Here is a 15,435-nt window from a genome sequence, read left to right as displayed (position 1 = left end):
TGAATGACCTGCTATATCAATACCATGAATGACCTGCTATATCAATACCATGAATGACCTGCCATATCAATACCATGAATGACCTGCTATATCAATACCATGAATGAATGACCTGCCATATCAATACCATGAATGACCTGCTATATCAATACCATGAATGAATGACCTTCCATATCAATACCATGAATGAATGACCTGCCATATCAATACCATGAATGAATGACCTGCCATATCAATACCATGAATGACCTGCTATATCAATACCATGAATGACCTGCTATATCAATACCATGAATGACCTGCTATATCAATACCATGAATGACCTGCTATATCAATACCATGAATGACCTGCCATATCAATACCATGAATGACCTGCCATATCAATACCATGAATGACCTGCTATATCAATACCATGAATGACCTACCATATCAATACCATGAATGACCTGCCATATCAATACCATGAATGACCTGCTATATCAATACCATGAATGACCTGCTATATCAATACCATGAATGACCTGCTATATCAATACCATGAATGACCTGCTATATCAATACCATGAATGACCTGCTATATCAATACCATGAATGACCTGCCATATCAATACCATGAATGACCTGCCATATCAATACCATGAATGACCTGCTATATCAATACCATGAATGACCTGCCATATCAATACCATGAATGACCTACCATATCAATACCATGAATGACCTGCCATATCAATACCATGAATGACCTGCCATATCAATACCATGAATGAATGACCTGCCATATCAATACCATGAATGACCTGCCATATCAATACCATGAATGACCTGCCATATCAATACCATGAATGACCTGCTATATCAATACCATGCATGAACGCAGCATTTACTACATGGTGAAAGAAATGCCCCTCCTCTCCTCCCCTTTAAATGCCAGACATGTTTTCCCCGGAACTCTCCTGATCTCCTGATCTTGAACGCAGCATTTTGAACTCTCCTGATCTCCTGATCTTGAACGCAGCATTTTGAACTCTCCTGATCTCCTGATCTTGAACGCAGCATTTTGAACTCTCCTGATCTCCTGATCTTGAACGCAGCATTTTGAACTCTCCTGATCTTGAACGCATAATTTTGAACTCTCCTGATCTCCTGATCTTGAACGCAGCATTTTGCGTTGAAAGAATTTTGTTTAGAAATCCATGATGTCATCGCCGCATCTCCAGTAGCCAACGAGTGCGGGGGTCGCGCCCGGAGAATAGTAGATCTACAAGCTCCCAACGCGTCGTGCTGCGTCCCTTTTGTGACGTGTTGTAAGCTTGAAGATCAACTATTTTGGAAAAAAAATGTATGGACATTTTTCAACATGGAAATGATTGACGACAAATAATTGTGATTATCTCAAATAAATAGCCAGCCAGCCAGTTTACCACTGATGATGTCATAATAGTGACAGCCAGCCCACCGCTGATGATGTCACTGGTTTCTGAACCGCCCACAGCCCTCCTATGAGACACAGACTGGTTTCTGAACCGCCCACAGCCCTCCTATGAGACACAGACTGGTTTCTGAACCGCCCACAGCCCTCCTATGAGACACAGACTGGTTTCTGAACCGCCCACAGCCCTCCTATGAGACACAGACTGCTTTCTGAACCGCCCACAGCCCTCCTATGAGACACAGACTGGTTTCTGAACCGCCCACAGCCCTCCTATGAGACACAGACTGGTTTCTGAACCGCCCACAGCCCTCCTATGAGACACAGACTGGTTTCTGAACCGCCCACAGCCCTCCTATGAGACACAGACTGGTTTCTGAACCGCCCACAGCCCTCCTATGAGACACAGACTGGTTTCTGAACCACCCACAGCCCTCCTATGAGACACAGACTGGTTTCTGAACCGCCCACAGCCCTCCTATGAGACACAGACTGGTTTCTGAACCGCCCACAGCCCTCCTATGAGACACAGACTGGTTTCTGAACCGCCCACAGCCCTCCTATGAGACACAGACTGGTTTCTGAACCGCCCACAGCCCTCCTATGAGACACAGACTGGTTTCTGAACCGCCCACAGCCCTCCTATGAGACACAGACTGGTTTCTGAACCGCCCACAGCCCTCCTATGAGACACAGACCGAATAGGGAAAAAGATGGTGCTGCTATTTCATCATGAACATTAGTGAGGACCAATTATATGAAGTATAGGTTGAAACGTGTTGCTGTGGTCCTTTAAGAGTTGTATGCATGTCTCATGTGATCGTACCGTTTCTCCCGTTGGACAGGTGATTGGTCTACTGGACGTGTTCACCTCGGAGATATCGTTGGACCGATTTCACAACTTGTAAGTGTTGCCGTCCTGTTCCCACACATAATGAATGATATATTAGGATACACAGAGACTCACACGTCTTGTTGTTGTTGTTGTGGGTTACATGTTTTCTAAAAATGTAATTTTTGCCACACGACACGACACACAATTAGAATGACCAGAAACACATAAAGAGAATGAATGAATGACCACAACAGGTCTGTAACTCTGACCCTTATGGGTCCATTTGGTTCCATGTTGTACACTCTCAGAGTTAAGGGTATGTCCTTGCAAATAAAACATGTGAGAACCACTAGTACTAACTTTGGACTCCTAATATTCCATACATGGTGTCGTAGTAAATCAGGGCAGTATTATGCATGTCTTAAGTACCAGGTCTTATTACTTAACTTAAGACCTGGAGGCGTGGTCAATGCTGTTTGGCCACTCAGAATAGCCAAATGGCATTGACCACACCCTCCAGGTCTTAAGTTAAGTAATAAGACCTGGTACTTAAGACATGCATAATACTGCCCTCAGTGTCATACATATTGTGAAGAAAACCTGGAGACTGACATTCAGTAATTGTTGGGTCTCCTCTCATTGATCAAAATAAGAACGGTTTGTGTAAAAACATTAAAATCATTCAAAACGTGTCTCTCTCCATGCAGCTACCTGGCCATGCCGTACATGGGGACAGACCTGGGCAAACTGATGAAGATGGAGAGGTTGACCGAGGACCGCGTGCAGTTCCTGGTCTACCAGATGCTCAAAGGACTCAAGGTACACAAACACCTCCACTACAGCTTCACCCGTTTGCCAAGGCATTGAAAAGGGACAAAATGACATCTGATCGGAGCCTCCGATGCTCCAGTTATAGACGCGTCTACTGATCTCAGTAGCTGCATTCTGTACGCTTGATCACGGATACGGTTTTGATAGCGGCGACGCGCGTTGTCAACTGACTTACGTGGCCGGTTAAGACTGATATGAGGTTAGGATTCTACAAATGTCTTCTAAATCATGACAGTTTTCTGAAAAACCTATGTTTCTATGTCAGTGGTGATCAAACTATTTCATGTCAAGGACCGACAGAAGTATATAGTTGGTGTAGGGCCCCCCCCCCCCCCCCACCCAAGCCAATCGCGGTGCGGGAGGCGGGACATGGGAAGTGAGGAAGAGAGAGAGAATTTCAGAGAATGTCAAAACTTAAAAAATAGACTAAAAATACTCAACGTCAACGCCGTTAATGGCGCTTCGCACATCTGAGAGGACCTGTGATGTCATGCCGGTACTTTTTAATTTGTGTTTTTTCTATTAATTTGGTCATTAAAAGGTCCACATAATGAGAGGTCTGCTCTGCCGGAAACATTGCGGAAAAAGGTTACGGCCATTTTTGTATAAACCCACCATAGACAACATATACTGTAGGCCTATATGGCAACATTTTCACATTTTCCAAATGTCATGATGCTTTAAGTAGCATGTGACGTGTCAAACTAGGGGGTTTTCATCATCCTGAATCCATTCCAAGCATTAGTTTAGAACAAAAAAACACTCCTTGGACAAAAACATGGCCATAGCCGTCATCACAAATGTGATGAGGTCATCACAAATGTGATGAGGTCATCACATTTGGGCGTGGCTATGGCCGAATTTAGGCCAAGGAGTGTTATTCAGCCCATTTTAATCCATGCAGATTGAAAGAGGATAATTCAAGCTTGCACTACAACGACACTGGATGGCATTGCAATGCAACTCTAGATTCAACCCATTATAAAATAACTCTAGTGTTGCATGCAAATTGCGGCTAAGTAGTATTAGTACTAGCCTGGCTAATAAGCCAGACCGAATCAGCCGTTGGCAAAAAAAAAATTGCCTCCCGGCGGATTACGGTCTGGAGAGGCTCAATTGTACGCCCATTTCCTACACCAGAGAACTGGTGTGGCCAATCGGGACACGGTATGCAATATGGGCGGGCTTTGGTACAGTGACGTTCAATGCTTGAGACCTTTGACTGACAGTAGCTCTGACCAATTGCGTCAAAGAGAAAATGTTTGAACCCGCCCCCCCCCCCCCGGGAAACAAGATCCATACACAGCATCTCCAGACTCAAATACCACACGACAGTGTGATTTGAGTCTGGCTTACAATTTACAATTTAGGCATTTAGCAGACGCTCTTAATCCAGAGCGATTTACATTAGGCAGGAACAAAAGTATGGGAATACATCACATATATAAAATGCATTTATCAAGAAACATGCGTAAGCTAAGAACGTAACTAGAACATATATATATAATGACACTATACATATTAACTATACATATATACTATACTATGCTATACATATGTAGGCTACTATGATGTGCTATGACTATATACAATGCAATTATTGTGCTGTCTACATGACATGCTATAAGTCTGTTTCAAATGCTATCTAAGTCTAAAAAGTGCTATCTAAGGGGGTAGGATAAGTGCTATGGGCCATGATGGAGATGGGTCTTCAGACTACGGCGGAAGATTGGGAGTAATGCCGCAGTTCTGACTGCAACGGGGAGTGCATTCCACAGTTTTGGGGCCAGAAGGGAGAAGAGTTTGGGACGTGTGGAGCGTTGGCCCGGCGTTTTTAGTGAGGGTACTTCCAGCTTTCCTGCGTTGGCTGATCTGAGTGCGCGGGAGGGTTTGTAGGGTTCAATCATGCTTGCAACATCATGCTTATTAGCCAGGCTAGTATAGTACCCCCTCTCAAATATCTCCATAGCACAATAGTACCCCCCTCCAAAATCCACAGGCATGCCGACAGTATGCGTAGCAGACTAGTCTAATAGTCACTGACACTCCTTTGTAATGTAAGTATAGGTGGAGGTCATTGTTGCTTCCTGCCTAACAATGTAAGACGACCGAGTGGCCAATTAACTGTCACCTGTATGCACATGCAAATCACCTGAGTGGACGAGTGCTCCAGCTAACATTTAGAACCAAATGAACCCTTGCAAGAAAAAGATCTGAGTAAATGACCAAACCAGTCAACAAACGCTTAGAAGGGGCTCTACACTACACACCACCTGTGACCCCATCGCACAGGGAGGTCACGCAGGAATGCCTGAGTGGCAAATAAATAAAATAAAATAAAAAAGCTTTCTGGCTTTGACAGCCCATACATACCAAACAGAACGAATGATCCTATTAACCCATTATTGGTGGGAACCCCTTTTGGTGTTTTAAGCATTATGTTATACTTTAGCTATTGGAAAACAGCAGATCTACAAGCTCATAGCGCAGCACCGAGTGCCGCACTATGAACTTGTAGGTCTGCTATTTTTGAAAAATCGTGAAAATGTGGCACAAATCTTTGTTTGAATATAATTATATTCTTTCAGAGCAAACGTTTTTAACTCAAATCTTTGCTTCTGGAGGGTCCCTGGAAGAACATATTTTCAGATTGGGGTCCACGGCCAAATACAGATAATTCTGGGGGTCCTTGACATGAAATAGTTTGAGAACCACTGAAATAGAAACATAGGGGTTTTTCAGAAAACTGTCAGGATTTAGAAGACATTTGTAGAATCGGTCTCGGTCGAAATTGATTGAACAATTGATTGCCACATCCAGACTGACATCTGATTAGTTTAAATCAGTCTAAATGCACACAGACAGTGGCGTGCACAGACATTTAGAGGGGCAGGTGCTCAAGTGAAAAAAGGGCACCTTGTGCAGCGCGTGGAACCGGCCGGTTGGCTTAATAGTGTGAGATTTATAGATTTTGGGGCCTAAATAATATATTAGAAGCTTTTTATCAAGAATTGATCATGGAGAAGAGTCGGTGATGTGTGGAGCGTTGTCCAGGGTGTTTTAGAGAAGGGAGAAGAGTCTGGGACGTGTGGAGCGTTGTCCGGGGTGTTTTAGAGAAGGGAGAAGAGTCTGGGACGTGTGGAGCGTTGTCCAGGGTGTTTTAGAGAAGGGAGAAGAGTCTGGGACGTGTGGAGCGTTGTCCGGGGTGTTTTAGAGAAGGGAGAAGAGTCTGGGACGTGTGGAGCGTTGTCCAGGGTGTTTTAGAGAAGGGAGAATAGTCTGGGACGTGTGGAGCATTGTCCGGGGTGTTTTAGAGAAGGGAGAAGAGTCTGGGACGTGTGGAGCGTGGTCCAGGGTGTTTTAGAGAAGGGAGAAGAGTCTGGGACGTGTGGAGCGTTGTCCAGGGTGTTTTAGAGAAGGGAGAATAGTCTGGGACGTGTGGAGCGTTGTCCAGGGTGTTTTAGATAAGGGAGAAGAGTCTGGGACGTGTGGAGCGTTGTCCAGGGTGTTTTAGAGAAGGGAGAAGAGTCTGGGACGTGTGGAGCGTTGTCCGGGGTGTTTTAGAGAAGGGAGAAGAGTCTGGGACGTGTGGAGCGTTGTCCAGGGTGTTTTAGAGAAGGGGGAAGAGTCTGGGACGTGTGGAGCGTTGTCCAGGGTGTTTTAGAGAAGGGAGAAGAGTCTGGGACGTCTGGAGCGTTGTCCGGGGTGTTTTAGAGAAGGGAGAAGAGTCTGGGACGTGTGGAGCGTGGTCCAGGGTGTTTTAGAGAAGGGAGAAGAGTCTGGGACGTGTGGAGCGTTGTCCAGGGTGTTTTAGAGAAGGGAGAAGAGTCTGGGACGTGTGGAGCATTGTCCAGGGTGTTTTAGAGAAGGGAGAAGAGTCTGGGAAGTGTGGAGCGTTGTCCGGGGTGTTTTAGAGAAGGGAGAAGAGTCTGGGACGTGTGGAGCGTTGTCCAGGGTGTTTTAGAGAAGGGAGAAGAGTCTGGGACGTGTGGAGCGTTGTCCAGGGTGTTTTAGAGAAGGGAGAAGAGTCTGGGACGTGTGGAGCGTTGTCCAGGGTGTTTTAGAGAAGGGAGAAGAGTCTGGGACGTGTGGAGCGTTGTCCAGGGTGTTTTAGAGAAGGGAGAAGAGTCTGGGACGTGTGGAGCGTTGTCCAGGGTGTTTTAGAGAAGGGAGAAGAGTCTGGGACGTGCGGAGCGTTGTCCGGGGTGTTTTAGAGAAGGGAGAAGAGTCTGGGACGTGCGGAGCGTTGTCCGGGGTGTTTTAGAGAAGGGAGAAGAGTCTGGGACGTGCGGAGCGTTGTCCAGGGTGTTTTAGAGAAGGGAGAAGAGTCTGGGACGTGCGGAGCGTTGTCCAGGGTGTTTTAGAGAAGGGAGAAGAGTCTGGGACGTGTGGAGCGTTGTCCAGGGTGTTTTAGAGAAGGGAGAAGAGTCTGGGACGTGTGGAGCGTTGTCCAGGGTGTTTTAGAGAAGGGAGAAGAGTCTGGGACGTGTGGAGCGTTGTCCAGGGTGTTTTAGAGAAGGGAGAAGAGTCTGGGACGTGTGGAGCGTTGTCCAGGGTGTTTTAGAGAATGTTCTGCCAGCCTCCCTTTTCGGTTTAGTTTCAAGTCTAACCATCCCTGCCCCCCCCCCTCTCCTCCCCCCCCTCTCCTCCTGCCCCCCCCCCCCCCCCTCCTCCTCTCTTTCAGTACATCCATTCTGCTGGGATCATCCACAGGGTGAGTGACCTCTGTGACCTTTTAGACACTGTGAGAATTGGGGGGTTGGGCGCGTTGCTCTTTCTTCACGCCCACTCCCATTCATCCCGTCTCCCACACACCCCCAGAAACTACTTCATTTGGTGTGTGTGTGCGTGCGTGCGTGCGTGTGAGTGTGCGTGCAAGTGCTTGTGTGCGTGCGTGTGTGTGCGCGTGTGTGTGAGTGTGAGTGTGCTTGTGTGCGTGCGTGTGCGTGTGTGTGCGCGTGTGTGTGAGTGTGTGTGCGCGTGTGTGTGAGTGTGTGTGTGTGTGTGTGTGTGTGTGTGCGACCCCAAACTTTAAACTCCTCCTATGATCTTCGCAAGATACTCAGAAACTGGTTGAAGTGTTTTTTTCTTATCTGTTCTTTTTCTTTTCTCTCTCCTCCTAACAGGATCTCAAACCTGGAAATTTGGCCGTGAACCCAGACTGTGAGCTGAAGGTATTCCACCCCCCCCCCCCCCCCCCCCCACACACACACACACACACACACACACACACACACACACACACACACACACACACACACACACACACACACACACACACACACACACACACACACACACACACACACACACACACACACACACACAAATCGACATGTAAATATGAAATAAACGCTTAAACATGTAGCTAGGTGTAATGTTAGAGTCCACAGAAGACATGTAAATATGAAATAAATGCTTAAACATGTAGCTAGGTGTAATGTTAGAGTCCACAGAAGACATGTAAATATGAAATAAATGCTTAAACATGTAGCTAGGTGTAATGTTAGAGTCCACAGAAGACATGTAAATATGAAATAAATGCTTAAACATGTAGCTAGGTGTGATGTTAGAGTCCACAGAAGACATGTAAATATGAAATAAATGCTTAAACATGTAGCTAGGTGTGATGTTAGAGTCCACAGAAGACATGTAAATATGAAATAAATGCTTAAACATGTAGCTAGGTGTAATGTTAGAGTCCACAGAAGACATGTAAATATGAAATAAATGCTTAAACATGTAGCTAGGTGTAATGTTAGAGACCACAGAAGACATGTAAATATGAAATAAATGCTTAAACATGTAGCTAGGTGTGATGTTAGAGTCCACAGAAGACATGTAAATATGAAATAAATGCTTAAACATGTAGCTAGGTGTAATGTTAGAGTCCACAGAAGACATGTAAATATGAAATAAATGCTTAAACATGTAGCTAGGTGTAATGTTAGAGACCACAGAAGACATGTAAATATGAAATAAATGCTTAAACATGTAGCTAGGTGTAATGTTAGAGTCCACAGAAGTGAACCTTTCAAACCTGTTTTCTCAACTCGCTGTTTCTCTGCAAGACATTACTCTATAAGCCATATCTCTAAAACCGGTGGGTTAAACTGAACAACCAATATGTTAATTTGAAGCTAAGATTCCCTGCTTTAAAAAAAAACAGAGCTGACAAATCAGCATGATGTGACTGGTGGTCACACACTGACAGGTCAGTGTGATGTGACTGGTCAGACACTGACCGGTCAGTGTGATGTGACTGGTGGGCACACACTGACAGGTCAGTGTGATGTGACTGGTGGTCACACACTGACAGGTCAGTGTGATGTGACTGGTGGTCACACACTGACAGGTCAGTGTGATGTGACTGGTGGTCACACACTGACAGGTCAATGTGATGTGACTGGTCACACACTGACAGGTCAATGTGATGTGACTGGTCACACACTGACAGGTCAGTGTGATGTGACTGGTCAGACGCTGACAGGTCAGTGTGATGTGACTGGTCACACGCTGACAGGTCAGTGTGATGTGACTGGTCAGACGCTGACAGGTCAGTGTGATGTGACTGGTCACACGCTGACAGGTCAGTGTGATGTGACTGGTCAGACGCTGACAGGTCAGTGTGATGTGACTGGTCAGACACTGACAGGTCAGTGTGATGTGACTGGTCAGACACTATAACTAAAACCTGTCTGTGTGTTGTTTTCAGATCCTGGACTTCGGCCTGGCGCGGCAGACGGATGCAGAGATGACCGGCTACGTGGTGACGCGCTGGTACCGAGCACCGGAGGTCATACTGACCTGGATGCACTACACGCAGACAGGTAGGACACGCCCTATATGACACACAGACAGGTCAGTGAAGCCAGCCGCAGTTCTCCTCGTGTCCACAAGATGGCAGCGAGTGAATGCCATGTGACATGCTACATGCTACATGCGGTCCGGGGACCACCAGTGGTCCTTGAGGGGGTTCCAGGAGGTCCCCGTGTGGTCCGGGGACCACCAGTGGTCCTTGAGGGGGTTCCAGGTGGTCCCCGTGTGGTCCGGGGACCACCAGTGGTCCTTGAGGGGGTTCCAGGAGGTCCCCGTGTGGTCCGGGGACCACCAGTGGTCCTTGAGGGGGTTCCAGGAGGTCCCCGTGTGGTCCGGGGACCACCAGTGGTCCTTGAGGGGGTTCCAGGAGGTCCCCGTGTGGGACCACCAGTGGTCCTTGAGGGGGTTCCAGGAGGTCCCCGTGTGGGACCACCAGTGGTCCTTGAGGGGGTTCCAGGAGGTCCCCGTGTGGTCCGGGGATCACCAGTGGTCCTTGAGGGGGTTCCAGGAGGTCCCCACAACATGCAGATAAATGATGGAGAGTTGGGAACCAAATGGACCCTTATAGACCTTGAACTCTTGAGTGTAAAATGAAACCAAATGGACCCGTACGGGTCCATTTGGTTTCATTTTACACTCTCAAGAGTTACATTATTGTTAAACATCTGCATTACTTAATTTACTAGAAGTCGACACAATTAGAGAATGTAGAGGAATTGTTATTTTGATCAACGTTTGCCTGTTATCTCTCCTAATGGTACCAACATCAATACAGCATCTTATCCAACTATAACAAGATATTCTTTAGTTTTGGCGCTGAGAGGTGGTGGTCCGTGGCTCAAATGGGTCTGAGAGGCTAAATGTCATCAATATTAACTATGTATATAATGTTGTTTGTTTTACAGTGGATATCTGGTCGGTGGGATGTATCATGGCCGAAATGCTGCTGGGAAAGCCGCTGTTCAAAGGAAACGATCGTATCCTTTTCAAACATTTCTTTCCACTTAATTGGCCTGAAAACCATATAGTGCTATAAACTAAGCATTTTCGTAAAAAAATAAAAACTAGACTAAAATGTTAGGAAGGGACTAGTGGACATGAGATCCAGTATAAGTAAAAGACACAAGTCATTTTACACTTGGTTGCATACTGAAAATAGCCAATCTACAAGATTGTAGATCGGCTATTTTCAGCAAGTGTAAAATCAGCCATTACGACAGCATGAAGGCCTGCCAAAATACATTTTAGTCGACTAAATCAAATGTAGATTTATGACGTTGCGACCCGATAGGTGCAGAATAATAAATGACTGACGGCCCTGTCTCACCCAATCGCAAGCCGAGGCGCTCCTTCCAGCCCCTCCCACCGCGGGGAGGAAAAGCTATAGGTCGCCATCGATACAGTAGAACCGAGTTTGACCCTTGACCCCCAGACGATTCCCAGATCTAGATCAACTGAAAGAGATCATGAAGATCACTGGAACGCCGGGAGCAGACTTTGTCCTGAAACTACGCAGCCAAGACGTGAGTTAATGCATCTATGTGATCTGTGTCTATATCTGTCAGTTACTGCATCTATGTGATCTGTGTCTATATCTGTAAGTTACTGGTAAATAAATGGTAAATGGTGCATTTATATAGCGCCTTTATCCAAGGCGCTTTACATAGATTGTGCATTACATTCACCCATTCACACACACATTCATACACCGATTGCGGCGGAAGCCATGCAAGGTACCAACCAGCACATCGGGAGCAATTTGGGGTTCAGTGTCTTGCCCAAGGACACTTCGACATGTAGCCAGGAGGAGCCGGGATTCGAACCGCCGACTCATGGATCATTGGACGACCTGCTCTACCTCCTGAGCCACAGTCGCCCTGTGCATCTATGTGTTACTGCATCTATGTGATCTGTGTCTATATCTGTCAGTTACTGCATCTATGTGATCTGTGTCTATATCTGTCAGTTACTGCATCAGAAGTCTATAATTAATAACGTCTTGTTTCCAAACAGGCCAAACACTACATCAGAAGTTTACCCAAAGTGCCAAAAAAGGACCTGCACACCATTTTCCCCCAAGCCAGCTCCAACGGTACGCTGAGATGCAGATCATATTATAAACCATACATGGGCAACTGGCGGCCCGGGGGCCACATGCGGCCCCCACCTTCACTTAATTGGTTTAATATCAACTGGCGGCCCGGGGGCCACATGAGGCCCCCACCTTCACTTAATGTGGCCCTCGGGTTAATATCAAAATGCTGATATATTATTGATTTCAGATAATCACTAGTATTACAATGTTGTAGTCTTTTTTTATGTACAATGTATTTGTATTTAGTTCACAAAGTTAACATAACTATAACTAAATGCATTTTTTTCAAGATTCCAATTCAAATATAGCAAAAAAATTGCCGATCTACAAGCTCAAAACACGTCACAGTTTGAACGGCAGATTATGGCAGTAATATGCAATGTGGCCCTCTGGAGTGAATGTGTTAATATAGTGGTCCGCTCCATCAGTGGCGTGCACAGATAGACACTAGGGGTGCTAGAGCATTTTTATTTTTTGTACAGTGTACAGTATGTGGACCATGGTGACATTGATCAATTCTTGATAAAAAGAAAAGCTTCTAATATATTATGTATGCCCCAAAATCTATCAATCTCACACTATTAAGGCAACCGGCCGGTTCCACGTGCTGCACAAGGTGCCCTTTTTATCACTTGAGCACCTGCCCCTCTAAATGATCTGTGCACGCCACTGCTCTCCATCGTCAAAGTTGCCCATAAACCAGACAGCAAGACACAAAGATTTCATTTTAATTGTGATTTTCATTAATAATATCTTCAAATATGTTCCTTCCCTCCATCCCTCCCTCCCTCCATCCCCCCTCCTTCCCCCCTCCCTCCCTCCCTCCATCCCTCCCTCCCCCCTCCTTCCCCCCTCCCTCCATCCCTACCTCCCCCCTCCTTCCCTCCATCCATCCTTCCCCCCCCCCCCCACAGCGGTCAGTGTCCTGGAGCGCATGCTGCTCCTGGACCCAGAGCAGAGGGTCAGCGCGGCCGACGCTCTGACCATGGCCTTCTTCAGCGAGTTCAGAGAGCCGGAGGAGGAGACCGAGGCCCAGCCGTACGACCACTCCATGGACAACACTGACCTGGTCCTGGACCAGTGGAAACGTAAGTACACTGCACTACTGACCACTCCACCTGGTCCTGGACCAGTGGAAACGTAAGTACACTGCACTACTGACCACTCCACCTGGTCCTGGACCAGTGGAAACGTAAGTACACTGGCCTACTGACCACTCCACCTGGTCCTGGACCAGTGGAAACGTAAGTACACTGGCCTACTGACCACTCCACCTGGTCCTGGACCAGTGGAAACGTAAGTACACTGCACTACTGACCACTCCACCTGGTCCTGGACCAGTGGAAACGTAAGTACACTGGCCTACTGACCACTCCACCTGGTCCTGGACCAGTGGAAACGTAAGTACACTGGCCTACTGACCACTCCACCTGGTCCTGGACCAGTGGAAACGTAAGTACACTGGCCTACTGACCACTCCACCTGGTCCTGGACCAGTGGAAACGTAAGTACACTGACCTACTGACCACTCCACCTGGTCCTGGACCAGTGGAAACGTAAGTACACTGGCCTACTGACCACTCCACCTGGTCCTACACCAGTGGAAACGTAAGTACACTGGCCTACTGACCACTCCACCTGGTCCTACACCAGTGGAAACGTAAGTACACTGGCCTACTGACCACTCCACCTGGTCCTGGACCAGTGGAAACGTAAGTACACTGGCCTACTGACCACTCCACCTGGTCCTACACCAGTGGAAACGTAAGTACACTGGCCTACTGACCACTCCACCTGGTCCTACACCAGTGGAAACGTAAGTACACTGGCCTACTGACCACTCCACCTGGTCCTGGACCAGTGGAAACGTAAGTACACTGACCTACTGACCACTCCACCTGGTCCTGGACCAGTGGAAACGTAAGTACACTGACCTACTGACCACTCCACCTGGTCCTGGACCAGTCAGTGTTGTTTTTGTCGACTAAAAATAGGACGAAAAATCGTCGACTACCTTTTTCCACTGACGACAACTAAATGGAAACTAAATGAAAACTAAGCTATGATGACTAAAACTAACACTAAATATACTGACGATTTCGTCAACAAATAAAAACTAGACTAAAATTTTAGGAAGGGGACTAGTGGACAAGATATCCAGTATAAGTCATTTTACACTTGGTTGCATGCTGAAAATAGCAGATCTACAAGCTCACAGCGCGACGCGTTGTGAGCTTGTAGATCGTCTATTTTCAGCAAGTGAAAAAAAAAACAGCCATTATGACGGCATCAAGGCCCGCCAAAATTCATTTTGTTCGACTAAATCAACTGTAAAAACGTCATGATTTTAGAAGACTGTTTTGTAGAATCTGGTCCCTCATATCAGGTCCCAATGGGTTAAAGTGACTACGTTTCCCAAGCACCCCTCTGGCTTAACGACGACGTGCTTGTGTTTCCCGCAGGTCACACGTTCACCGAGATTCTGACCTTCAGGCCGGCCAGGGACTCCAAAGAGACACCGCTTTAACGACGCGCACGCACACACACACACACACACGCACGCACACACACACAAACACACGCACGCACGCACGGACGCACGCACGCACGCACACACCTGCACACGCGCACACTGCATACATCTGCACATGCCCATTACCAAAATGCTGATATTCCCCACCTTTATCCCTTAGTTTGTTACATAATTTCCTGCTCAAATAATAATAAATGTGAAGTAATTGTTCAATAAAGGCTCGCTTATTATTTTCCATTGCATGTTATGTTGTGTCTCTGAGTCTGTGTGCAGTACGTAGATTTAAGTGGTTACAACTGTCCACATTTATTAAATGTGTCAACTTTTGCCGTTTTTAACCATTACGTTATACTTTAGCTATTGAAAAATATCAGATCTACAAGCTCGTAGCGCGGCACCGAGTGCCGCGCTACGAGCTGGTAGGTCTGATATTTTTGAAAAAAATTGCGAAAATGTGGCTCAAATCTTTGGATGTATATTCTTTCAGAGCGAACGTTTTAAACTCAAATCTTTGCTTCTGAGGGGGTCCCTGGAACAACACATTTTCAGATGGGGGGGTCGGTGGCCAATTACATAATAATTCTTGGGGGTTCTTGACATGAAATATTGAGCACCACTGATATAGAAACATGAGGTATTTCAGAAAACTGTCAGGATTTTTTTAAATTTCGACGTCAGGCCTAAATGGGTTAAAATAATGCACACAAACTATTCCAGGTGAACTGAATGCTCTCTTGGCGTGGGAGCAGGGGGGTGGGGGGGGGGGGGGGGCGTGGGAGCAGGGGGGTGGGGGGGGGCGTGGGAGCAGGGGGGTGGGGGGGGGGGGGGGGGGGGGGGGGGCGTGGGAGCAGGGGGGTGGGGGGTGGGGGGGGCGTGGGAGCAGCATT

At 46.9% G+C, this 15,435-nt stretch overlaps 1 protein-coding gene across 1 annotated transcript; it reads left to right on the top strand.

Annotated features, from left to right (window-relative positions):
- Positions 1–2,280: 2,280 nt before the first annotated feature.
- On the top strand, positions 2,281–14,640 carry LOC306918489 (mitogen-activated protein kinase 12-like; the record flags this gene model as incomplete). The annotated part of the gene is made up of 10 exons (XM_079531391.1): positions 2,281–2,339; positions 2,978–3,089; positions 7,786–7,815; positions 8,228–8,275; positions 9,817–9,931; positions 10,826–10,897; positions 11,364–11,443; positions 11,934–12,012; positions 12,930–13,103; positions 14,478–14,640. Coding segments are annotated over 10 exons (834 nt in total), but the record flags the coding sequence as incomplete, so codon positions are not given.
- Between the last annotated feature and the right edge of the window lie 795 nt (positions 14,641–15,435).

Source organism: Electrona antarctica (assembly GCF_951216825.1).
Source record: "Electrona antarctica genome assembly, contig: scaffold_1141, whole genome shotgun sequence".
Classification (NCBI taxonomy): domain Eukaryota; kingdom Metazoa; phylum Chordata; class Actinopteri; order Myctophiformes; family Myctophidae; genus Electrona; species Electrona antarctica.
This window is presented reverse-complemented; position numbering and strand designations above follow the sequence as displayed.